General features: G+C 43.7%; 2 protein-coding genes across 2 annotated transcripts; one reads left to right on the forward strand and one right to left on the reverse strand.

The window, feature by feature from the left end:
• On the reverse strand, window positions 1–11049 carry chpf2 (chondroitin polymerizing factor 2; the record flags this gene model as incomplete). Its single annotated transcript, XM_080855553.1, has 4 exons — window positions 10549–11049; window positions 8050–8614; window positions 3755–3937; window positions 1–1281 (listed from the first exon to the last, which is right to left on the reverse strand). Exons 1-4 carry the CDS (start codon window positions 10824–10826, stop codon window positions 1–3), a joined length of 2307 nt encoding a protein of 768 aa, XP_080711679.1. The 5' UTR covers window positions 10827–11049.
• A 2797-nt stretch (window positions 11050–13846) lies between these two features.
• Window positions 13847–24827, forward strand: abcf2b (ATP-binding cassette, sub-family F (GCN20), member 2b). The gene is made up of 15 exons (XM_080854677.1): window positions 13847–13933; window positions 15125–15285; window positions 15553–15765; window positions 16215–16397; window positions 16708–16879; window positions 17704–17799; window positions 17999–18101; window positions 18739–18834; window positions 19168–19287; window positions 19780–19869; window positions 19977–20087; window positions 23425–23487; window positions 23600–23728; window positions 24038–24241; window positions 24491–24827. The coding sequence occupies exons 2-15, from the start codon at window positions 15147–15149 to the stop codon at window positions 24605–24607; spliced, it is 1836 nt and encodes a 611-aa protein (XP_080710803.1). The 5' UTR covers window positions 13847–13933; window positions 15125–15146; the 3' UTR covers window positions 24608–24827.
• The last annotated feature ends 817 nt before the right edge of the window (window positions 24828–25644 follow it).

A 25644-nucleotide genomic window follows, 5' to 3' on the forward strand; every position in this document is an offset into this window, starting at 1 on the left:
TCAGGTGCTGTTGGCTTGCTCCTGCTCGAACAGCGCCATGGCCAGGTGGGAGCGTGAGGCCAGCCCCTCCAGGTTGCTCAGCACACAGCGGTGGTAGATGTCCTCGCTGAAGCGCGGGTTGCAGGTGCGGCGCACGTACTTCTGCACCAGAGCCGGCTCCACGGCACGGAACACGTGCAGGCCCGAGTAGCGCACAAACACGTCGTACACGTCCATGCTCTCCAGCAGCTCGTCGTTGTCCAGGATGTCGGCGGCCATCTTGCTGCGCGCCGCCATGTAGTCGGCGTTGTAGAAGCAGGCCTCCTCGAACACGTGCCGGTCGAAGTGGCCGTCGCGAAGCGCATCCGGGCCCAGCGAGGAGGAGGACGAGGAGGCCGAGGGCTGCTGGTCGCGGTAGACCAGCGCTGGGCTGTACTCCTGGAAGTGGATGGGGAAGAACACCTGCCAGTTGCTGATGGCGTTCATGCGGCACCGGTTGAGGAAGTCAGCATTGACTTCTGTCCACACTCCGGCCAGGTAGAAGAGCGTGTCCACCGGATGCTTCTTGGAGATGATGTCCATGAGCTTGACCTGCGAGGGCACCTCCGTCTTCACGCTGATCCAGGGGATCTTCACGTCGGCGTAGCGCTTCTCCACCTCGCTGATCATGGCCTTGGCGCCGGCAAACACGTCCGTCTGGCTGACGCGCTGCGCGTCGAACGGGTCGTAGACGAACAGGAAGGTCAGCAGCACATTGTCGTGCGTGTCCAGCGCGTTCATCACGTACATGTCCAGGAAGTTGCCCACGTAGTCCTGCTCGCGGGCTGTCACGGGCAGGATGACCTGCACGCGCGTGGCCTCCGTCACGTAGGGCATGGGGATGATCTCCACGGCGCTCAGCGGGCGCAGTAGCCCCACACGCTTGGCGATCACCTGGCTGTGGCCCTTCTGAGTGTAGGCCTCCAGGGCCAGGTCCAGCTGGTACTCCATGCCACGCGTGGGGTCGAAGCGGCGGTAGCCGTTGAGCAGGCGGCGCTTGCGGAAGCGCAGCTGCGGCTGGTAGCGCTCGTTCAGGCGTTCCACGGCCGTCTCTAGGACGGCAATCACGTCGGCACGGTCGGCCCCGCGCAGCTCGCACTTGGGAGCGCTATCGGCGCACGAGTAGATGTGGTCCTCTGTGAAGTACTCCCAGTTGATGACTTCAAAGCGAGTCTTGGGGCGGAAGGGAGGGTTGATCCCTACGGGCCACACGGCCCCAGCTTTGCCATCAGGGGTCAGTTCACTCAGATTACTGATCTGGGCCTGTACAGCAGAGACAAAAGACAGGCACTCAGTTTCAAGATATCTCAGGTGCCAAAATTAACACATTACTATTGCATGAGCATCCAATTATAAAAAAACACCAACACAGGACAGTATGTCACATCTTTAGCAGAGTTCAACAAAATTACATTATTTTTGCACAGGTATATTGCAGTATAAGAGTTTACAGAGGCAATGGGATTTTCTGGGAAGTAGTGCTGACCCTATAAAGCTTTTTAATTCATTACTTGATAACCCATAGTATGCGATCAATCATTCGACCAACCCACAGAGTCTCGAGTATGCAAAAAAGGAATATTAACACCTTGTCCTACATAACAGATCTGTTGAATATTATACCAGAAAAACACAAATGAAACCACCCTGAGTTTGCACATGTGGGCCACTGATTAATGCACTATTTACTGAGTGTAAATACTGGACTATACTGTAACCTCTATGTAGGTAGATACACTGTAGGCACATGTTGCTGCTAAATATGACTAATCCATAGCAGCAGAGCTGCTGTAAACTAGATAAACAGCATGGGATGAAAGAGTGCGCTGTGGCACTATTTAAATCTGTTTGTGTAGTAACTACATAAGTACACGTATCAAAATGCATAAAATGGCACAGAAATCAAGAGGCATAACTCAAGAAAAACAGCCTGTGGAAGAGCTGTCGGCGGGCTGTTCCTTGCCTCACTGTGAAATTAACTTCGAACAATTGCCCCATTTTATGACCTTTTTATTGAGCATAATTTTGTTGGTCTTGAGTCATGAGTCACAAACACACACACACACACACACACACACACACACACACACACACACACAGACACACACACACACACACACACACACACACACACACACACACACACACACACACGCACACACACACGCACACACAGACACACACACACACACACACACACACTCAGGGCTGTGGCAGCCAGTCCCTTGCTCATGACTGGCGCTGACCGGTTTGACACACTGTCTGGCTGGCTGGCTAGCTGGCTCAACAAAACCAGGGGGCAGACATGATGTTCAATGTCATTCATTCTTCTGGAGACATCCGCTCATTTCCTGTTGCCAACGAGACAAAACAAACATGGGCGCGAGAGCAGGAGCAGTATGTGTGTGAGGGAGTGTGGGAGTGTGTGTGTGAGGGAGTGTGGGAGTGTGTGTGTGAGGGAGTGAGGGGGTGTGTGCGTGAGGGAGTGTGTGAGTGTGGGAGTGTATGTGTGAGGGAGTGTAGGAGTGTGTGTGTGAGGGAGTGAGGGGGTGTGTGCGTGAGGGAGTGTGTGAGTGAGGGAGTGTGTAATTGAGGGAGTGTGTAATTGAGGGAGTGTGTGAGTGAGGGAGTGTGTGATTGAGGGAGTGTGTGAATGAGGGAGTGTGTGAGTGAGGGAATGTGTGTGTGAAGGAGTGTGTGCGCGAGGGAGTGTGTTAGCGAGGGAGTGTGTGTGAGTAAGTGTGTGCGCGGGGGAGTGTGTGTCTTTCTCTCTGTGGGCTGAGCCAATAAACTCTGGCATGAACTTCACTGACTGCTGGCCCCCAGAACTGCCTCCATCATGAAGAGGAAGACACTGTGGAGTGTCTGCTTAAGCCAATGAGCTCACAGTATGGTTTACATTAGAATGTTTTCACTATTCAGTATGAATGTGGAGTGCTGAGTATGATAGAGACACTGAATCAAGTCCCTGTTGTCCCACAATATGACCAGCCATTCTTTCTACTTAACCTACTGTATATGTAAAAAGTGTGATGCATTGGAGATGATGCAGTTCTGTGGACAGCCCTGTTAGCAGCAGCAGCATAAAGATATCCAATCCCCCTTTAAATAAAATGTCTGCAATAACTGCAATCCTTAATTGGAAGGCTTTTGATTCTGGAAAGGTGCACATACCTACAGGGACCTTACAGTTACCTGCAATCCAACATGTGCACTCATTTTCTCTACATGAATTCCATTCAAACACTAGAACACGCTCATACTCAATTCAGGGAAGCAGACAAGAGAAAGAGCGGGCTTTTAACACACTATCACAGATCTCAGCTCAGGGCAAACATTCCAAAGTCTAATGGAATGTCATGGCTGACTGAACAAAAAAATGAACCGGCTATCAACAAGATTTTGCTACGTTTCTTTAGCTTCAGCAAACCAGTCCTTATCTACAAGGCCAATGTGTTTCCTGAATCAGCAAGTAAAATAAAGTCTTGTGTATTATATTCACAAATATTCATATTATATTTAAGCTACTGAACCCAGAACATTGGGCTGAATACCTATGAAACTGTCCAGCTTTAGCTGCTCTTTTCATTTGATCTTAGATGTATTCTTGACGAGGAACTGAAAGAAGAGGCTGGAGGAGGCTTCAGGTAGACCATGGGGGCACAGATCACTGAGAGAGACCCCTCTTGGTCTCCTGACATTGGGGAGATGATCCTGGGACTCCTGGTGAACTCACCTGCAGCTGCTGGATCTGAGCGTACGTCCAGTCCAGCTCAATCTGGCTGAAGCGCTTGTGCAGGCGGTACATCAGGCCGGGCTCAGCCACTGGGTGAACAGTGAAGGCATTCTTGAACTGTGGGCTGTCCTCGCGCTCCGGGTCTGCGTTCTTACGCAGCTCAAAGTAGCGGTATGTCATCTCCTACAGAACATAAGAGAAGCGTGTGCTTAGGGTGCTTAGTGTGTTACAGCGAATAAATTCATTGCCCATATTATAAAATAATATAAAAATAACACAAGCTTCAGATTATTTTGCTATGAAATGAAGTCAGTTGCTATATATATCGAATTGTCAAACACGGAATAAACTGTGAATGAACTTGGCATGAATACACTGATTTCAAAGTGGGGCTGTTGCAGCAGGCGATCAATACATCTCAAATAAGGGACAAAAATCTGCCTGTATCCCGCTGATTACGTCAAGAGAGACATCAGCTTCAGATGAAGCATGGGAGAGAGAGAGAGCAAGCAGGAGAAGGGGGGGAAAGCACTCTCAGTGAAGGATGAGTGCCCCCACCCTACCCCACCCCACCCCGCCCTTGAAATATGGTCTGTGTCAGCTCTGCCTGGGGTTTGCACCTTTCCATTCCAGCTCCGCATGGATTTATCACACAAGCGAAGCCCCGGGCGAGAGCTCAGGAGGAACAGCCATGAATCAGACGGAATGCAGACAGAGCAAACACTGCAGCGCCTCTTCTTACTGGCGCAGCACGGAAAGCAGAGGCTAATGTTAGTCCGTTCATTTCATCATCTCAGGGAAAATGGGCAGCTACCACATACGTGAACACCATAATGACAGAGTACTCAAGCTTCAACTGATAACAACAGTTTATCACAAAATAAGTACAGTGTAAGTGAGAGATACTGTATTTAAGTTACAAAAAAGGCGGTGCTACACCACCATCTGTGTCAAAATCTGTATGCATTTTCTGTGAAGAAAATAAAAAGCCACACTATAAGTCTATCTTCACTAATCTTTTTTGCTCCTTTACCTCGTCTCTCCTCTAAATGTCGCTCTACAGGGTAGTCCAGAGAGAAGTAATCCACAGGGAAAACAACGAGGACTGTGTGACTCTACAGCCCTGGAATGGTGACACACTGGAAAGTGGAGGTGGTGGAACAACCCCACGCCTCGTGTAAGATGTGTGTTACTTTATTTTCCAGCCCCAAACCCTGAAGTGGCTGATGTTATGAAGACTGTTTTTATGATGCTGTCTTAACAGGGGGAGCCTTATGAAAAAAAGTAAATTAACGTTTCACCACAGTGGAAAAGTAGGTACAAACACCCATGAGTTTTACTGTCAGAGAAGGCTCATAATGAATCTCAGGTGCACGGGCGTAGTGGTTTTGAGTCTGTCAGCATGAGTCGGGAGGTCACTGTGGACCCTCTAATCAGGCTAACGTCAAGTCCCATCCCAGCTTTACAGAGCATAAGTCACTAAAGACAGGAAGTCATAACTTAGGCTAAAGTACCATAAGGGTCTTTCATTAGGATAAAATAAGAACTAAAGAGCACTTGATGAAATGTAGTACAGCCTTGTATACCAGCATATTCTGAAAGGGCATCCAGCTGGCTAATTTCACTGTAGCCATTTCATTCCAACAACTGTGGAAAAATCCCTATACACACTAGGCTATACTGGTGAGTAAAAGTGTTTCAAAAACAATATTTCTAAGGTTACTTTGCAAAATGATGCCAGAAGACAACTGGTCATATGAGAAGACAGAACCATGCACATCAAAGTGCACTGCGTGTGAAATTAACCAATTTGCCTAGACCTCTAGCTCTCTTCAGTATTATCTCGGACATCTATTTCCTCTAAGGTGAAGAGTACAATCTTGAAAGAGGACACAGAGGTACATTTAAGTACATTTTTCTAGATGTTAGGCTATTATAATACAACAGAACCACCCATAGATTGAATTCTGTAGAATAACTAGATGCATGTTGTTGTGGTGTTCTCTGAACACAGTGCATTTAGTCTGTCATGTTAGAGTTGTGTATATTCCTCGTCTCTCCTGCTTCCAGCTACAGTTGCCATCAAAGTCACCTTGAAATCACCAGATAGTTGAGATAGAAACCAGATCAATCTCACCATGATAAATGGACTCAAGGGCCCAGAAACAACCTAGAAATTCACCTTGACCCTACAGAATAAACTCCAAGCACTCTGTAACATCGGCAGTGGCATGGAAGCAGAGGTGGAAACAATCTAGAGAACTGTCAAGGGAAGCTTTTAACATGCATGTGCAATCATGCTAAGCACAAAGAAATGAAAAGACAAGTTCTAGATCCCTGGAGAATCGTGAACACTGGTAGAAATAAAGGAAGAGGCTGAATGAAATGAAAATGAATCATAATCTGAAAGACTCAAAGAAAGAAATTCACTGGAATACTCTGAGGTCAACAAACAAGCGAAGAAGAGTAAAGACAATAAGGGTATACCATGAAAACCTAGCTATGGAAACAGGACAAACTACAGAAAGACGAGAAATAAGTCAAGTCTACCGAACCACCAGACAACTTGTGGACAAAAAAGATGGATGTTGGACAGAACATTTTAAAGAAGTCTTCAACAGACCAGAGACTGCAGAGCTGGCCCCAACAGACCAGCCACCTACAGATGAACTGGATGTTGACTGCACTCTCTCAAAGAAGAAGAGATCCTAAAAGCACTACATAAGATGATGTGCACCAAAGCACCAGGACAGGACATCATCAGCACTGATGCGCTTAAAGCGGACACTAAGTTTGCAACAGAATGGCTCCATAAACTATTCATCTGGAATGCAGAATACCAGAAGATTGCAGCCTGATTGGAGGCTAACTGAATGCTAAAACTGGAGAAGCATCAGTCTTACTATCAGTACCAAGTAAAATCTTCTGCAAAAGACTTCACATGAGGCTGAGCGATGCTATCAACACCAACGTCAGAAAAGAGCAAACTGAATTTAGACCAGGAATGAGCTGCATCCATCACATCTTCAAAACATCATTGAACAGAGCATTGACAGCAACAACAAGGTACATCCTTCTGGATGCCCAAGCAAATTTGTAAACCTCCTCATAACATTCTACAACAACTTCTCATGTATCATCAGTTCCAAAAACAAGCTGACAGACTGGTTTACCATCACAAGTGGTGTTCAATAAGGCTGCAAATTGCTCTTTCTAGTGACAACAGACTGGGAAATGTACAAGACTGTTGATAACAAAAAGAAGGATAAGGTGGACACTGACATCGATACTTGATGATTTGGACTTTGCAGATGACATAGCATTTCTGTCCAGCACAAAACAACAACTGCAATGAAAATCTGAAAACCATACGTATGCCAGACGGTTAGGTTTGAACATAATAAAGAAATTCATCTCTCAAAAACAAAGAAGTATATCAGTTCCCCTACCTGGGCCATGTAGTAAGCAAAACCAGTGCCACAGAATAGGACATCACCAACAGATAACAAAAAGCTACAAAAGATACTACAAAAGACACAAAAGATATGAACATCAATGAAAAGACAAAAGTAAATGTCTTCAAGAGCAGTGTCTACTATACGGAGCAGAATGTGAGCGAGAGTCAGTCTTTTAAACCTGCAAAAATAACCTTTATTTATATTCTCTACTATATATTCTGGCCAGCAAGAATATTAAAAGAAGACCTCCTGGAAAGAGCATAACAGACAGCAGTCACAACACAGATCAAACAAAGAAGATGGAAATGGTTAGCCCTCAGATGGACATCAGATAGAGGGAAAAGGAAAAGGGACAGACATGGAGACATGGAGGAGACAATGGAGAGTGAGGCAGAAGAGACTGGTTAGACCTGGGCAGAACTGCCATAGAAAGAGAAAGATGATGCTGCTGTCAGCCTTCAGGTGTACCACCCATTTCAAACGTTTCCAGGACTTTTTAAGGACCTTTAATTAAATTTAAATAAAATACACAAAACTGCATACTTTACTCCAAATGCTAGGCCTAATTATACATGATTCAAGGAAGAGTGTGGCATTCATTAGATCTCCATATGACAAAATCTAATTTCATGACTATTCAAAAACCTAAAAAGAATTTACTGAATTTCATGACTTCTCCAGGCCTGGAAAATGGGATTTTAAAATTCCATGACTTTTCCAGGATTTCCATGACTGTGTGGATCATGTATCACATAGGCAGGAAGAGGATAAGTAAGTAAGTAAGTAAGTAAGTAAGATCTAGATGCATCAAATTGCCACGAATCCCCCAATCCTCACCTGGTGCACCTCCACACAGCTCAGACCCAGGTAGTCGATGATGCAGCGGCCCAGCCACTCATCAGGCCTGACGCTGAGGATGTCGTTGCGGCAGGAGTCAAGGTGCGGCTGCAGGCGGGCCAGCAGGCTGCGCGAGAGCAGGTAGCCGTAGCCGCCGTGGCAGTAGCGTGACCGCTCGTCGCCGCCGATGAACTCCTCGGCACGGCCCATGTACAGGTCCTGGCCGGCACTCAGGTGTCCCACCAGCTCCATGATACGCTCGGCTTGCGTGTACGTGTCGTCCTGCGCCAGGTAGAACCAATCGTAGTCGTTGCCATGGTGCTGGTGCAGGTGACGCACCGTCTCGTACATCAGCCACACGGGCCGGTCATCGCCATGGGTGACCACCGACATGCCGTGCGGCGCCTTGGCACTGCGCAGGCCCGTGAAGAAGAAAGTCCGGTGGAAGTGGTGCGCCACTGTGCGGTTCACTGCTACGCCCAGCGTGTTCAGAGTGGCACGGGACGTCAGGATGCCCACAAGAAGGCGCTCTCTGATGCCCAGCTCCGTGTGGATGTAGCGCGTCCTGTTCCGAAAAGGGAGACACAAACACAAGCAAGATGGATTAATATCCATGTTTACATAATCAAGAAGACCACAAAGACTTCCATGTCAGGCCTAAGGCAGCTTCACTTCACTTTGGACGCACAGTTTTTGCCTATTAAGACCCTCTTGTGAGCTCCTTCACTTATAAAGACACTGAATGAGTCACCCATTAATTTGTCGTACGCATTTTTACAGTGAGTGCAGCAGCAACACAGTGCAGCTGGCCCACATTTTCGGCCCCTGAACAAATCTTTTAAAGATAATGGCTGACACCAAACACCCTGGAGGTTCTGTTACTGTCTAGCATCCGGCCTATAAATTCGACCTGGAACACATTAAAATTCCCATCGCTCGAATCCACATAAAAGGAGTGTTTGTAAACGATCAATTGCTGTAAATGAATGCAGCAGACAGTCCTTAAGCAATGTGGCAGCACAACATGCCCTTACTTGGCCTGTCAAAGGCTACTCATCCACAAGTGCACAGATGGCTCTGTTTGAAAGGATGTCAGTGGGTTTGATGTTCCATCTCAGTGCTTAACAGGCCATCTAAGGATTTCTGTCTAAATACACCTCACAAAAATCAATCTTGTATGTGTTGATAATGTTTTTTTAAATGTAGTACTGAATAATATAAGGCAGTGTTCATGTATATGGTAATGTTTCTTTTAACTTGTAAGACTATCACAACAACAAAGATACTAAAAGGGGGCTTATCATGCCCATTTGACTTGTTAATCAGATTAAAATCTGGGTCTAGACAAAGTTAAGAGGACATTAGGCTAGATTCTTTGTAACTCAAAGCTTAAGATAATTTGACTTTATCAACCATTTCTATTGGGAAATTGCAGCGCCCTGGGTTTTGGTAATATTGCAACACAGGCTAACGGCTGTTTAGTGGTGAGGGATCCTCCCTGAAAACTTTTTTAGGTTTCTTTGAACTTCTTTTAATTATAACTAGTCTGAGCAGAAGGCAATGTTTTAAGGAAGTCTTACCAAATAATGAGATTAAGGTGTACTCTTCTTAAAAGCTTTAACAAGTATAATAAAATACACATGTGACAATGGCCTGGCTCACTAATTTTGAGTTCCAATTATTGTGTTCCAGTCCTATATGACAAAGGACCAAACAAACTTCCTCTAAAGAAATTCCAAAAACCTCAATCAACTTTGATCCACTTTGGTTTCAAATCACCCATGTTTGGATATATGTTGAGACTTTATGTGCGGGTAGTCAGTGAAGAAATGGCTAAATTGGTAATGGGAAATAATTAGGTTAGAGTCAGAGTTCTGACTAACATACATGTTTAAAAGCCTGAGCGTGGAACAGTGCAATTTGGTCCATGTGTCCCAAATGTATACGTGTAAACATTTCACAGTTAACATAACTCATTTAACTCCACCATTCCAATACCTATCAGAAATACATTTGGCCATTTTTTGAAAGAGCTGCAACTAGATGGAACTTTCCAAACATACTGTTTATATAAATCATTGGTAATGTTTATAGTAACCAGGAGCTCTTGATCACTCATAGCAGGATTGGGTCTAATGTGTTCATAAGAGTAGAGTATTACAGAGCAGTATGTGAGAGAATGTAGAAATAATGTTCAAAACTGTATGGAAACTACATACAATTTCAGCAACAAGGAGTATGTTGAATGCCACGAAATCTAAGACTGTAGCCTAATGAATACTGTAGTGCCTCTCTGTGGGCCTTCAAACCTTAGACCTCTGTCCTCATAAAGTAGGCTACTGACACTGCAGCATTCTTTCTGAAAGGTAGCTTATACAGTCTCTAGCTGAGTCCATTAATGTTGTACTGTTGTGATTTCCACTGGCGCTCAGGGGCTAATATAACGCGTTAATGTTTCAATTATTTGTGTTTATTATGGTCTACAACCAGATAACTCACCTGAGAACTTTCTTGTGTGGTTTGTTTGGGTCCTTGTGATAGGGTACAATACGCGGCTGAAAGTCTTCGTTTCCATCTCCACCTGCCGGTTTGTCCTGAGGTTCTCCCAAATGATCGCGACCAAATAGGCCCCCATTCCCAGGCTCATCACCACAAGTCTCGTCTGTGTCCCCCTGAGTCCATGACACCATCAGCAGACTCAGGCTGCAGCCCAAAGAAAGTCCCAGGATGAGGGGGAGGGCAGGCCGGAATACGGCGAGGAAAGATGAGAGACGCATGGCTCACCTGGGTGAGCTTCGCCACGCTCTGTGAAAAACCTTGTATCAGCCTGCTTTGAAGTCCTTTTTGAGGAGAGAAAACTACGCCTTTAAACTAGCTCCCTGCGCCATTCGTTTCACTGGTATTCGACATTTGTTTGGACTCTGACCAGGTAAACAATGGGGGTGACACACAGGCACCCCTAAACCCTGTGATGATGTGCCGCATCAAATGCAATCGTTCCCAAAAGTATTAACCCTTAGTGTTTTACGTTTGCGAAGCACAAAGAAAGCTGTTTTAAGAGAAGCGATCTTCCTATTATATGTAACTTACGTAGCTTGCTACAAGTTCATCATGGAGAAATACTTCACGATATTAAATTGAGCTAGTATGCCACAGACGTGGTCACATAGCCGTCACTCAATTCAAAGCAGACATTCAAACATCGCAATAGTTACCGGATGTTGAGAGGTCAATCAGAGCAATAGAACGAAAGAGCGATTTGTTTTAAATATCTCAGTCCCATAAAACACTTGCTTGCTGGATCCACCATACGGGTTCCTTTGGAAGACATCACCTCCCGAATACAGTTATCCAGACATAAACAGTTAAAAAACGTTACCGAATTGATAGGGCTAATGTGAAGTTAACGTTAGCTAGGGACAGTTCCCATCAGTTCCTTGTAGTCCGATTTTCATGGCGATGTTTTCCGCTTTTAATGTCGATCAGTTTGATGATATACATCACACGATATTACATCGTTATAACATGTAACGTTTACATGTTTTGTTCCAAACACATATCCCAACCTGAAGTTACTGGTTCCCATTGTCCTCGTAGAACTGCCATACAAGCCTCCTAACGGTACCGTGCACGACACTGAAAGAGAAGAGGAAGAAAAAGTGTTGTTCCCCTAACCCTCCGTAGAAACAACATACGACCAAATAGGCTACGTTCCACTGATCAATCTGTCCTGACCAAATGTGACCAAACCATCCGTCTACAGCTCGTAGTCAGTAATGCTGGACCTGGTGATGTTTTCGATCTATGATCCTCAAGGCAGACACGTCATCAACTGTGAGGGAGGAAAAGAAAACCCATAGCATTTTCAAAACAGGCTCCTATTCAGTACTATCCCCGATGCACAGGTTTAACATTTAAAAAAGGTTAGTCTTGGAGGAACGTGCCTGTTTCTGGTTGATTTTAATGTACCTGAACACATTTTAAACTTATATATCCTAGTTTGTCTTGAATGGAATTGGGAGGACACAGCTGGGAGTGAGTGAATCAATTACGAGAATCCAAACTCCAATTTTTTTTCACACTACATCACAGGACATTTTCCACACTATATCACAGGAAAGGTGATAGTAAATAAACCTACTGTTTTTCAAACGACAATAACATTTTCTGTCCCCCCCTCAAGTTTCACTTTTGAGATGATTTAGATGTATAGCCCAGGTGTGTGAATCGGACCTTTGCAATATGTGCGTTCCTTTCCATTTCATATCTCAGTTAAACTGACTTGCTATGTCTGTGAAAAGCTTATGTTTAACCTTTTGATAAAATGTTAATGCACAATCAATATCGGCAGGTATTTCCCGTAAATTGTGCCCCAAGATCTGTTGTAGTGATGTGTCGTTCGTGAACGATTCGTTCATTTTGAACGAATCCTTACAACGACTCGAGAGTAACGAGTCCTCTCAAAAAAAGATTCGTTCTTTTTCTCGTTCATGACCGCGCATCGGGACAACTGGGACTGTTGCATTGGCTAAGCCAAGGAAACAGAAATGATTTGTTGAATGCAGGTCACGTAAAAATGATCCAAAGACCCGTATCCAAGAGACCCAGTCGGAAAAAGAACGAATCATTTCTGTTTCCTCTAGCTGACTGTACTGAGCCTATGCAGGTCACGTGGAAAAGGATCCAACGATCCATATCCGGCAGATGAACGAATCATAGATCCAAAGACACGGTTGTCAAAAGAACGAATCATTGAACGAAACAGACACGTTTGGCAAAAGAACGAAACATTGAACGATCCGGCAAAAGAACGAATCATTGAACGATCCGGCAAAAGAACGAATCATTGAACGAAATACCCATATCCGGCAGATGAACGAATCATAGATCCAAAGACACGGTTGGCGAAAGAACGAATCATTGAACGAAAGACTGATATCCGGCAAAAGAACGAATCATTGAACGATATCCGGCAGATGAACGAAACGTTGATCCAAAGACGGTCGGGAGGTGAACGATTAGGTCATCTGCCGGATACAAGTATTTGGATCATTTTTCACGTGATCTGCATAGGCTCAGCATGGGAAGCTAGAGAAAACCGAAATGTTTCGTTCATTTTGACTGGGCTCTGGATATTTTTTCACGTAACCTGCATAGGCTCAGAAGAGGAAACAGAAAGGACTTATTAACCTAGTTCACTTCCGAGTGTCTATGGTTAGTAAGACGTGAATGATATTCGTTCACAAGAAATAATTACAGGTTTAGTTATTTTAACTTTTTAAAACTTTACTTACAGTTCAGTGCAGCGTAATTGTTTGCCGTGATCATTAAATGCTTATGTGATAATAAATGACCATTTCATCCAAACTTTCATATAATATTATTTGAATGCAGGAATTAGTATCTGCTGGTTTACATGTAGTAACCTCCATGAAAATATGATACGTATTTGTAGTGGACGTATTTACGCCAGTGAATTGGCTATAAAATTTAAAAATGTTGAGTAGCACCCCCCCCCCCCCCCCCCCCCCCCCCCCCCCCCCCGTTAAAATGAACGAGTGACTCGAAAAAAGATTCGTTCATTTTACTGAACGAGATTCAAAGATTCGAGTCGGTAAAATGATCCGAACTTCCCATCACTAATCTGTTGATTTCGTGTGAAACAATTGATTATAAAGGGTAACTAAATTACAGTATTTTGTGCTTAGATGAAGCCTATGGTTGCAAGAACTATTTCTAGGCCCTCCCTAAGGGGCGGAGACAAAATCTCACCGCCCTTGACCAAATATGGTATGACGATTCATCGTCTAGCCAGTGAGGAAGAGTGAAACGGGCGATTGTCACACTTGGTAGGTACAGAGTGTCCAAGATCTCAGTGACCAAGGTAAGAAACCTCCTAGGCCATGTGTAAATACATTTACAATTCATTCCATTAGCATTCCTATTAATATTATTTATCATACACAAGGGTTGAATACGGGAAATGTGACAGTGTCAGATATGTTATGTCTCCCTGGCTGTGTAGAAAAGAAAACTTAACTGGCTTGCTTGCTTGGACACAACGTGGATGTCAGTGTTGGGTGACATTCGAATGCATTTTAGCGAAGTTAAATGACCATGCTACCGACAGATGACTGAACGCTACCGAACTCGAATTATACTCCTAGCTACCACGACTGGTTAATATTGTATTGGGTAAACTGAGATTATATATGTCTGACATCTGTCAGATATAACGGAAAATACGTGACTCATAACGATTGAGAATTGGCATACTGCAAGCCATGCCAGCTAACGCTAGTGTTACCAGTTACAGGTAGCTGGCTGAGATACTTTCTATACGGGGCTCTGACGTTGGCTTGTTAGCAATTCGCTAATATTAACTGTGTTAGCAAATGACCGGTGTTTGGTGAAATCAGCTAATTATATATAGATAGAAGACTAGCTGGGACCAAAATGTGCATTTTAAAAGTAACGTAGTCCCCTACTCAGAGACCTTTTTCTCGAGGCTGTTAATGTTAGCCCGGGTGATACTTAACGGTTGCTTGATAACTATCCACCATAGCTCCCGTAACGCGAGTGCTCGCTAGCTAGCAATTCAACCAGGCCTATTCCTAGTTGTCGCAGGACTTGGCACGCATTTCGACTGCCCTGCGCAATGTAGCGGTGTGTTATTTCTCCGAATAATCTCTTTGCACCCAATGCATTACATAACATCTCGCCGGCCGTGTATTAACAGTACAGCTAATTAACTTTGTCCAGGACTACAAGATAAACAGCTATCTGACACAAATAACTTTTTTTTTAAACGTTTTTTGAAAAATTGGCATTAAAGGTTGATGCGCATTATACTGATTCTGTGTGCAGAGACTCCGCACTTGTTATATGCTCTCTGCCCTGTGCGCTCTGTTGGTCGGCATTTGGACGTAAATACAGTCGAGTGTATAGTATTGCAAAGACTCGTGTACATTTAATCAATGTACTGTAATAATGGGAGGGCAAATACTGCAAAGTAAGCGCTGTACAATACATCCCGCATCCACAGGGTCACCCACAGTGCGATATTTTGTCTTAGGTTGCTGTCCTTAACTGCAGCCATGCCCTCTGACCTGGCCAAGAAGAAAGCTGCAAAAAAGAAGGAAGCAGCCAAGTCCCGCCAACGTGTCAAAAAGACAGACGAGGTGAACGGCGTGGAAGAACATCAAGAGAACCAGCAAAATGCAACTGTCAACGGAGGTGGGTAGGGTGCCACCAGTATGCTGTAGCATAATGATATAGAAACATAAAGAGGCTTGTTTATATCAGTTTCATCTATTCTCTTTTTCCCCCTGAGTTCTAAGGACTTCCCAAACAAGCAGGATTTTGCAATACAAATAAATTATTTTATTTTATTCTTCATTTTACTATGAATACCCTAACATTGTGACTTCCAGGCCATATTTTTGCTTTCGGAAGCTGCTCATCTGACATTCAACTCTGTTTTCAATCTCTCTTTTCCATCAGACGTGGCGTCACTCACAAAGGAGCTGGATGAGTTTGAGCTGCAGAAGATTGAGGCACGAGCAGTGACTGGGGTGCTGGCGTCTCACCCCAACAGCACAGATGTGCACATCAGCAGCCTGTCGCTCACTTTCCACGGCCAGGAACTCCTTAGTGACACCAGCCTGGAGCTCAACTCAGGGCGTCGCTACGGCCTCATCGGCCTTAACGGCACAGGTACAGACAGCCCTGGGGGGTCCAACGCACACTCGTAACCAAATCATAACCATATAAGATAAGCAACAGGATGTCAATTTAGGTCATTTGGTTTGGACCATTTTAGGATACAGGCACATTCAGACGTTTATGTGGCATAGAGATAAATGTGGTGATGTTGGGATTATGACAAGACATCATTTTTATTACACAGTGATCCATGGTTTTGCCCTGTAGTTGCAGATCTTGAGATTAATTCATGTTTGTACTCAGCTGATGAGCTATACCTGCATTTGTAAAGACAAAGCGTCCTTGAGTGTCTAGAAAAGCGCTATATAAAAATAAGGTATTATTATTATTATAATCCATTGACCATTGAATCCGGTGCTTCCTCATCATGTAACACGATTGCTGTATTTGTCAGTTCTTTACCCTTGATGGATAAATTCACAGTGGCCTTTTCCCAACAGGCAAGTCCATGCTGTTGTCAGCCATTGGTCATCGCGAGATCCCCATTCCTGAGCACATTGACATCTACCACTTGACACGTGAGATGGACCCCAGTGAAAAGACAGCCCTACAGTGTGTCATGGAAGTGGATGAGGAGAGGCTCAAGCTGGAAAAGGAAGCAGAACGACTAGCACATGAGGATGGTAAGTGGGAGCCTGCACATTTTTTCTCTCTCTTTCTTTCTTTCTCTCTCTCTCTCTCTCTCTCACACACACACACACAAACACACACATCTTAATGCATATGTCAATTTAGTTTTTTCTCAGACCTTTCCATACTTGTATCATTTATAACTAAACACTAAAGCACTATTCAGTACAGTAAACAATCTGGTCTCTTTTTTGTTTAATTCACAAACTACCCTGTCCATTCTTCGAAATGTATGTACACATTTAGATGATGTATGTATGTATAGGAGGTTCTGGCTTAACATGCTGTGTGGTTCTGGCACAGCTGAGTGTGAGAAGCTGATGGAGCTGTACGAGCGTTTGGAGGAGCTGGATGCAGACAAGGCGGCGGTGCGCGCCTCCCGCCTCCTGTACGGCCTGGGCTTCACCCCAGCCATGCAGCGCAAGAAGCTCAAGGACTTCAGTGGAGGCTGGAGGATGCGTGTCTCACTGGCCAGGTGGGAGAGAGCTGAAGACTGGGCTGTGCAATTAATCGAAATTCAATTACAATTATGGTGTCCACGACTATGATAACAACGTAAAATGATAACGTGATAATTATGCAGCATTTCCATTTGCAACGACACTCTCATTGTGCCTTGTGTGAGTAATCCAGCGCACTCATTTGCTTTGCATTGGGGCGCTTTCGCCCTTCCATAAAGGCCCAAACTCACTCTTACTGAATTTAATCTGGTTTGTGTGACCACATATTCGGCAAAACTGTGTGAAAACAAACTGTTGTAGAGCCTGGCAACTGACAGTGAAATGTGCGTATTCATTGATTTTCAGTTTTTAAGCTTAGAACTGCCACAGGGAAATATCAAACATTGACTTTGATAGCGATTTGTTTTCACTGAGTTGCCTTCACAATCATGCAACTTTATTTCCAGTTATTCACCGACCAGACGAATAAGTAGCACCACTGCTGAAATTTCACTCAGTTTATTCAAGTTTATTTACTATTTCTAATAAGTTAAGAAGGCAAAATATAGGTTAACATATTAAAATGATAATAATAATGTAATATTTATAGTAAGAATGTAACTTGATGTGACTTGAAGATAAGGTAACAACATATCACATTTTTAAGACTACACAAGAGTACCTCTCTGCATATCAGCAAGTGGAAAGTTTTGCCATTTTATCACTCAAGAATGCTGGACCACTGATAGGTTAGCGTGCGTGTGTGTGTGTGGTTAAGCTGACCATTAAGTGTGCAACCAAAATGTCTTGCATTCTTGCCTTGTAATTTTCTGTTTTCCCCTTTGTTTATCTCTATCAGAGCTCTGTTCATCAAGCCCTTCATGTTGCTGCTGGATGAGCCCACTAACCATCTAGACCTGGATGCCTGTGTGTGGCTGGAGGAAGAGCTGAAGTCGTGAGTACTTGCCCATCCCTACTTAAATAACCTGACTCATATACTCCATGATCATGTAACACTTTGTTGCTCTTGGAAAGCAGTTGGCAATTATTTTGAACAGAGTGGTAGTGGAAATATTTACTACAAATAAGTACATCAGATAAAGTTACCGTTTCTAAATACTCTAGTTTACCAAGTCATGCTTTTCATCTGTCAGGTTCAAGCGAATCCTTGTCCTCATATCACACTCACAAGACTTCCTGAACGGTGTGTGCACTAACATCACCCACCTGCATCAAAGGAAACTTAAGAATTACACGGTAAGAAAGAGCATCCAACTCTTCTTGAGTTGGGTCACAATAGCACCCCAGTTTAAAAAAGTGAATTGCACCCAATACACTTGGTACACTCAGTGTTTGCTTCATACATACAGACTGTAGTAGTCTGGTATTTATAATATTTTTGAGTGGCCATGCAAAATGTACGCTATATTGTTTGAACGTATTGCAACTGGAGAAAGTTTGCCTCTGTAATGCATTTTGGTGCTCCATGATCCTGGTCCTGAAAGGGAAGAGGGTGTGCTGTATTAGTGAGAGACGAGGTAGCACGCTCTTGTCAAATCTCCTGGACATATACCAGGAGCAGATGTGAGGGCCTGAAGCCAGTTGGAAGCTAATCACGGCCATAGAAGGAGGGATCTGGTGTCTTTATAGCTGTTTCTAATTATGTCCCCTTGCTGGTCTCTTTGAAGTGCAAGGTGGTAGACGCAGGCCAGGATTAACAGTCAGAATGCCACCAGCCATTTTAATGGCAACCTCTATATTTCCGTATGATTGCTAACTCCATATGCTTTTTATACTAAGGCAGCACCCAAGCATGTTGGCTCTGTGAGTGATATCTGTGCTGAGTGCTGTGTCAGCTGGTGTCTCACGAAGGCCTGTGCTGGGCTGATCTCAGGGCAACTTTGACCAGTATGTGAAGACCAGGGAGGAGCTGGAGGAGAATCAGATGAAGCGCTACAACTGGGAGCAGGACCAGATTACACATATGAAGGTGAGCTTACAGCCGGCAGAGAAACCTCTGTCTCCCTTTCTTGCCTGTCTCGTCTGCACCCTGGGCCTGGTTCCCAGTCGGGGATTAAGACCAGCCCTGGTCTCATCGGCAGGCTGTCCCACGACTCATTGTATGCCAAGTAGACCACTTGGCCATCTTGCACAGCTGTTTCGCCAAGGCACTTGACACTTAACTTAACACTTTTAATGTGTTTTTGCTTAGTCATTGCTAATATATTGTCACACGTTTCTTTTATTGCACAGTAAATTGCACCATTTCATCATCCACTAATTTTAATCTGAATCTTTTTTCTTCTCTGTGTGTCCTGAGTAGAACTACATAGCACGGTTTGGTCATGGCTCTGCTAAGCTTGCCAAGCAGGCTCAGAGCAAAGAGAAGACCCTGCAGAAGATGGTCTCCTCAGGCCTGACTGAGCGAGTCGCCAATGACAAGGTGAGGCTCTGTCCACTTTCAAGCATGTGGAATTCTATTACCCAATGGCTGTACATTCCCATCATCCTTCCCTGCAATTTGGAGCTGAATAAGTTACCTATGAGTTGTCTCAGCTGAGTAAAATACAAAAAAATAAAGTAAGTCAGAACGATGATAATAAGCCATTTCGTTGAAATGCAGTAGATACATGGCCGACTTACCCTCCACTCTCATAAAAGTGGCTTTGTGATGAGGTAACATTCGGCAGTCAGATCGTGACTCAGGGAGACACATTACACATGCTCTTGCTGTGCTCATGTGTGTTCAAGCTTAGGGGAACGTGCTGACTACATTCACTGATTAATACTTTACATCATCTCTAGTTGGCCTTAGCAGTACAAAAATGTTGGTATGGTTGCTCGCCCGAGAAATTCATTCAGTGACCCCAGAACATGAATAGTCATCGGTCACGGATAGCAGCTGCAGAATGCTGAATGTGGTTTTCCCCCACAGACGCTGTCATTTTGCTTTCCTCCCTGTGGGAACATCCCCCCTCCGGTCATCATGGTTCAGAATGTCAGTTTCGCGTACTCAGATGACACGGTGAGTTCACCACCTCATCCAGATGTCCTCTCACCAATAATATGTTCTCCTTGGAAAATCCTTTGTGACTCGAATACATATTCATTATTTTTCCATTTTTCCTTTAGCCTTGCATATACAAAACCCTAGAGTTTGGGATTGACCTGGACACCAGGGTGGCACTGGTGGGTCCAAATGGCGCTGGCAAATCCACTTTGCTGAAACTACTGATGGGAGAGGTAGGTATGCGCTAATGTGATTGGATGTTACTTGTGGCTGCATGACGTGCATTGTGATATAATAATAAAAAAAATTGTGTGTGGCGATTGTGACATAATAAACAAATGGCATCATGAGTCTACTTCCCCTTCAACTGTACAGAAAACAAGCATGTGAACTACTTTTTTTTTTTTTACTGGGCAATCCAAACAATTGGTATGACATGACCCTGTACATAAAGGGTGCACATTGAGCTGCCACCAGGGTCAGACCTCACATCCCCCTGGGCCCCTCTCCATTAAGGGCCTTCCTGTGTTTGCAGAGGTGACCCTTTCACAAAATGAGCCTTTTTTCTGATGGCTGAGAAGACATGAATAGGCTACTATAAGTGTAGGCAACACACCTCATCTATAACTACATTAAGGAGACGTGTTAATGCATAGCCTAATACTATGTTCTATTCAGTCTATTAAATATTCGTATTAATGCATGGCCTGCTACTATATTCTACTCACTTTATTAAATATTCTATGCAAGCTCGCTTTCCACTGGGGTTGCGGCTGAAATTATTGATAAATTGAAGTTATTCATAACACAATAGCATTATTTTCTTACATTTAGCCTAAGAAGTAGATCTTACTACATTAATACTGAGTAAAGGGTAGGGTTGCAGAACATTTCCATGGGAAGTTAAGCTCTGGAATTGGGGGGGGGGGGAGGAAATTGTGCAAAAGTTAGCCTATAACAGGGAACTTAAATGTAGTTGAAAGCAAGACTAGGTAAGCCTAGCTCAGCTGGACCCTGGACGCAGCTAGTTGGGAACATTGTCTGCTAGAAACGTAAACCTATGACTTTCTGTTGTTTTTGGACGTCTTTACCTAGCATATTGATTACTTCTTACACTAAAAGCCATGTTCATTTTAATACCAAGTTTATTTGTATACAGTGGGCTAACTTTTTAATGCAGTGAGAGTAGGAGCGTATTGTACACCGTCAACTCGTTTACTCGCGGCTGTTGGGACCATCAAAAAGCGCGAGTTGAGCAACTTATCGAAAATAAAAGTAATTACTGCAAATTGAAGGCTTAGCAATAAAAACTTCATTCAAAACAATATTTCAAAGATCTATGTAATGCAGCACACGCCGTGTTTCTTTTGATGTAGCTAGCTATTGTAAACCAAATTGGCAGAAGTAATGGATTCGTGTTTTATTTTTCTCTCAACCAGACTTGATCAGATACGTCAAATGAAAGTCCGAAGTCCTCTTGTCCGAGAAAGCACGCTGTATTTATAGTCCACAGGAACAAAATAGTCTAGCTGGAGAGTGGCTAACGTTAGTATTTTTTAGATCTTGGTTAAAACAACCCGATTGAATGCAAAATCAGTTGAATTTCAACCCTGCACTGGGCATTCCTCCATCACATGTGCAGTGCATTCCCAGCATCCTGCACGCCACATGATGCTGGGAATTGTTATACATTGTGGTGTATGACAAGGTAAATACGGTTAGTATAAATTCCTCCAAAATGTCCAGTTTATTCCCGTATATTCCCATAGAACAGGGGTGCCCAAATTCTTTCTTGTCAGGGGCCAAATATTAATCGGAGTGGAGGGCCGCGGGCCAAAACCAGAGTTTCATGTTAGGTCAGGTCCCATTATATTGAAATGTAGTGCATATGTGTACCCAATTAACATTACCATTAATATTCTTACCTGCAAACTAAGAAGGGCTAAAAAAGGTGACAAACCCAGCCCCTGTAGGTGGGTCCGGGGGTATCCCCCCCAGATTTTTTTGTTATTTTAACATGTAAATTAAGCATTCTGGTATACTCCAAGACGAAAATAATGGGGAAAGATAACATTTGCTTCAGGTTAAAAAAAGAAACATTTATTAACATATCATACTAATTTAATGTAATCTATTAGTATACACAGGGAAGATAGGTAGGAGACTTATATAATGGCCAATCAACTAACAGCAAGTTAAAGGCTAATAAACATGATTGCAGGCAACAAGAGTGACTACTGATGTTTCGATGGAAATACTCCATTCTATTTGTATCCGTCAAAAGAGAAAGATATAACAGTTACGTGTAAGCTGTGCCGTGGAAACAAGCGCCGTGACAGCACTTGACTCCAAAGGCTACCTCCACAAACATTTGTTAAGCCAACACGAACAGGTGAAACTTGTAGCAAGAGAGCATCATGCCTTGACCTCAACTGAAGGACAGACTGCCCCAACTCAGATAGAGAGAGAGAGAGCTTGCACATTGACTACTGGTTGATTTCATATTTCATTTCAACATTCTTTACACAAACATAAGTAAGGTAGGCCTACTTACAGTTGGCAGTTGCTAAACTCGTGTTGACATGTGTGAATTTGAACACATGAATGAACTTGTTCTACCTTTTCCCATTATACATGTAAGTTGAGAAGACTAAAACATCAGCTAGATACCTAGCTATCATTTCATGCAAACGGAGCTCTTCCATTTAAATCGTTTAAGGTTAAGGTAAAAGCTAGCTAGTTAGCTAGCATAGCAACAAGATAACCATAGATATGGATCTGTATTGACAAAAGGTCAATAGCGCCCCCCTTGACCCATCTGAAACCATGTTAAAACTGTGGCCAAGCAGTGAACTGCAACCAGTCTTAGTTAAATATGACGTTGAAACAGAGACCCTGTTAAAAATGGGTTAAAATGCTGTCTAACAAATGACGTTCTAACTATAATTCTGACCGGAGCGCGGGCCAAAATAAATCCAGCGCGGGCCACATTTGGCCCGCGGGCCCCAAATTGGGCAGCCCTGCCATAGAAGGTTTCCGACTTTAAATATTCCCGGACTTTTGCAATCCTAGTAAACTGGGTCAATTTCAGAATCGTGTAGCTAATAATTAAACTATCCTAATTGTTTTCGCATATTTATCTAGACTGTTGTATGTGTGATTACATCTCAATCGTATTGAATATGGACAAAAGAGACAACATAGTCTAGGAAATAAAACTATATCAAATTACGAGTGTGTTGGCACCATGGTGTTAAGGTTCATTTAAACTTATTAGCCACAAATTATCATAGTGCATTTCACAAGTGCATGAAGTGCACAAACCATTGGTCATATGCACGGCGTTGTCACGTCCACACGCACATTTTGTATGTAATTAAATTGCATCCTTTTGCGGTTATGTAATTGCACTGCTTGATATTGTGATTGTGTTTACAATTAGATTGATCGTGCAGCACTGATGTGACTGTAAACTAGACATCTTGTTGGTGTATTTTTTTGTCTGTCACACACTCTGCCCTTTTTTTATCATTTCTTTCTCATATGTGTTTTTTTCCCTCTCCTCCTCAGTTGCTTCCCACAGATGGTATGATCAGGAAGCATTCTCACGTGAAGATCGGCAGGTATCACCAGGTATGGTATTTCTGGGTCTCTTGCTGTCCTACCATTTACGAAAAAAATCAACCTCACATGCTCAGTGAAGTTGAACAGGTTAGTGAGACTTCTGCCCTTGTGTTCCCTGCAGCACCTGACAGAGCAGCTGGAGCTGGACCTGTCTCCGCTGGAGTACATGATGAAGTGCTACCCCGATATCAAAGAGAAAGAGGAGATGAGGAGGATCATTGGTCGGTACGGTCTGACAGGAAAACAGCAGGTGAGCAGACAGGTCCACCACCACTCCACATCCATATAGTCTATTTATAAACAGGTTTAGGGTTCGAATACACATAAGCGTTTTGTTTTTTGTTTTTTTAAACGGGACGCTAGAAAATGCATTGATTCCTATGGTACGGTGCGCTTTGCGTGTGCGCCTATGCAAAGCGCGCCAAACCATAGGAATGAATGCATTTGGTTAGCGTCCCGTTTTAAAAAAAAACGCTTATGTGTATTCGAACCCTTAGAGTGTTTTCCTATTTTTTAAGCTTACGATCCTCCAAAATCATTTCTACCTCTTGCTCCGCAGGTGAGCCCCATCAGAAACTTATCAGACGGGCAAAAGTGTCGGGTGTGCTTCGCCTGGTTGGCCTGGCAGAACCCTCACATGCTGTTTCTGGATGAGCCCACCAACCATCTGGACATCGAGACCATCGACGCACTGGCGGAGGCCATCAATGAATTTGATGGAGGCATGATGCTGGTCAGCCACGACTTCCGGCTCATTCAGCAGGTAAAGCTGCCTGTTTGGATATCTATTAGCAGGTTACATTTTTTTTAATTCTTAATGATAATTTTGGACAAGATGAAATCTTAATTGTGGATGAGTGCTGTTTATCTGTGTCAAAGTGCCTGAATTCTGAACACTGTCAATGTGGTGTAGGTGAAGCTGTATTCCTGATGAGATGAGCTTCACACGACTCACACAAAACACTGATGAGTTCGCTGGTTTGGGTAATTGATTTACATGCTCTTCTTCTAGGTGGCTCAAGAGATCTGGGTGTGTGAGAAGCAGACTATCACCAAATGGAACGGAGACATCTTGGCATACAAGGAGCACTTAAAATCTAAAATTGACAAACAGACTCACGATGTCTGAAGCACTGGGGGGCCTCCCCCCCAACTCTTATCTCCTTGATGGATTTGCACATTTTCCCCTCTCCATACCCAAATCTTTCCCCCCCACAAAAGCGCATGAGTGAGGGAGCCGTTTGTAGTGGATGTACCTGACAAATTTCAAAGAACGTTGTGGACTGTATTCCATTGTACCGTCATAACAAGGTGTTCTCTCCAAATAAACCACAATTTCAGTCATACAATGTATAGAGCAACTCGTTCATTAATCAAAACAACACTTTCAAGGTTTTTTAATTTAGCCTCTTGGGTCATAACGAGTGATGTCTTGTGTGTCTTATTTAATATTTTAATGGCAATAAGGGTCACTGAATAAATAAGTTAATTTGTAAGTGGACACTTAGTGGTAAATTATCAGGTATTAGTTTTGGTGAAAGTAGTCTTGTGTTCAAAATATCCATCATAAACTCTGAGAAGCTCATAGCCAAGCCCTAGAACAAGCAAGTTTGAGTGGGATGAAGACCACTGTGAGCCTAAACTTCAGTTCTTGTCAGGAGATTCCATGAGTACCGACAGCTAAGGAATTCAACCATTGCAAATACCTGTGATCAATAATGCAATAAGTGAGCAGGGTTCAGGTCAGTTTTGTTTATTATTACCAGAAATCAAAGGATGTCCAGTACACAGCCTGAGGGATGTCACAAGCGATCAAAGGTCAAATTCTTCTGTCAAAGAAACAATTGAAAAATTATGTTAAAGTAAGCAAAGGGAAGGAAGTTGAACTATTAGAAGTAGAGTACGTTACCTTCTGTAACTATTCTGACGGGTTTCCGTCACTGTGGACCTGTAACCTCAGCGTTTTACCACCAGATGGAATGGCCATTTCTGTTGGGTCATTGCTGCCGTGGGATTGGAAGAGCCTGCCCTGCTCATAATGGTTAAAGGCTCTCACAAGATAACGTTTCTTGGGTCGGAGTTGGATTAACTGCTTGCCGTCAGTCGTAGCGCTTTGCCTGGTCTTAAAAGACTGCAAGTCAGTTCCTCCCTGGGCACTGCCACTTG

This window comes from Sprattus sprattus (assembly GCF_963457725.1).
Source record: "Sprattus sprattus genome assembly, chromosome: 17".
NCBI lineage: Eukaryota > Metazoa > Chordata > Actinopteri > Clupeiformes > Clupeidae > Sprattus > Sprattus sprattus.

Bases quoted from the DNA above. Each gene is read 5' to 3' on its own strand.
- abcf2b (XM_080854677.1), top strand. From the start codon at position 15,147: ATGCCCTCTGACCTGGCCAAGAAGAAAGCTGCAAAAAAGAAGGAAGCA. The intron at 15,286-15,552 runs GTGGGTAGGGTG...CTTTTCCATCAG, and splicing joins AAATGCAACTGTCAACGGAG to ACGTGGCGTCACTCACAAAG. The intron at 18,835-19,167 runs GTGAGCTTACAG...TGTCCTGAGTAG, and splicing joins ACCAGATTACACATATGAAG to AACTACATAGCACGGTTTGG.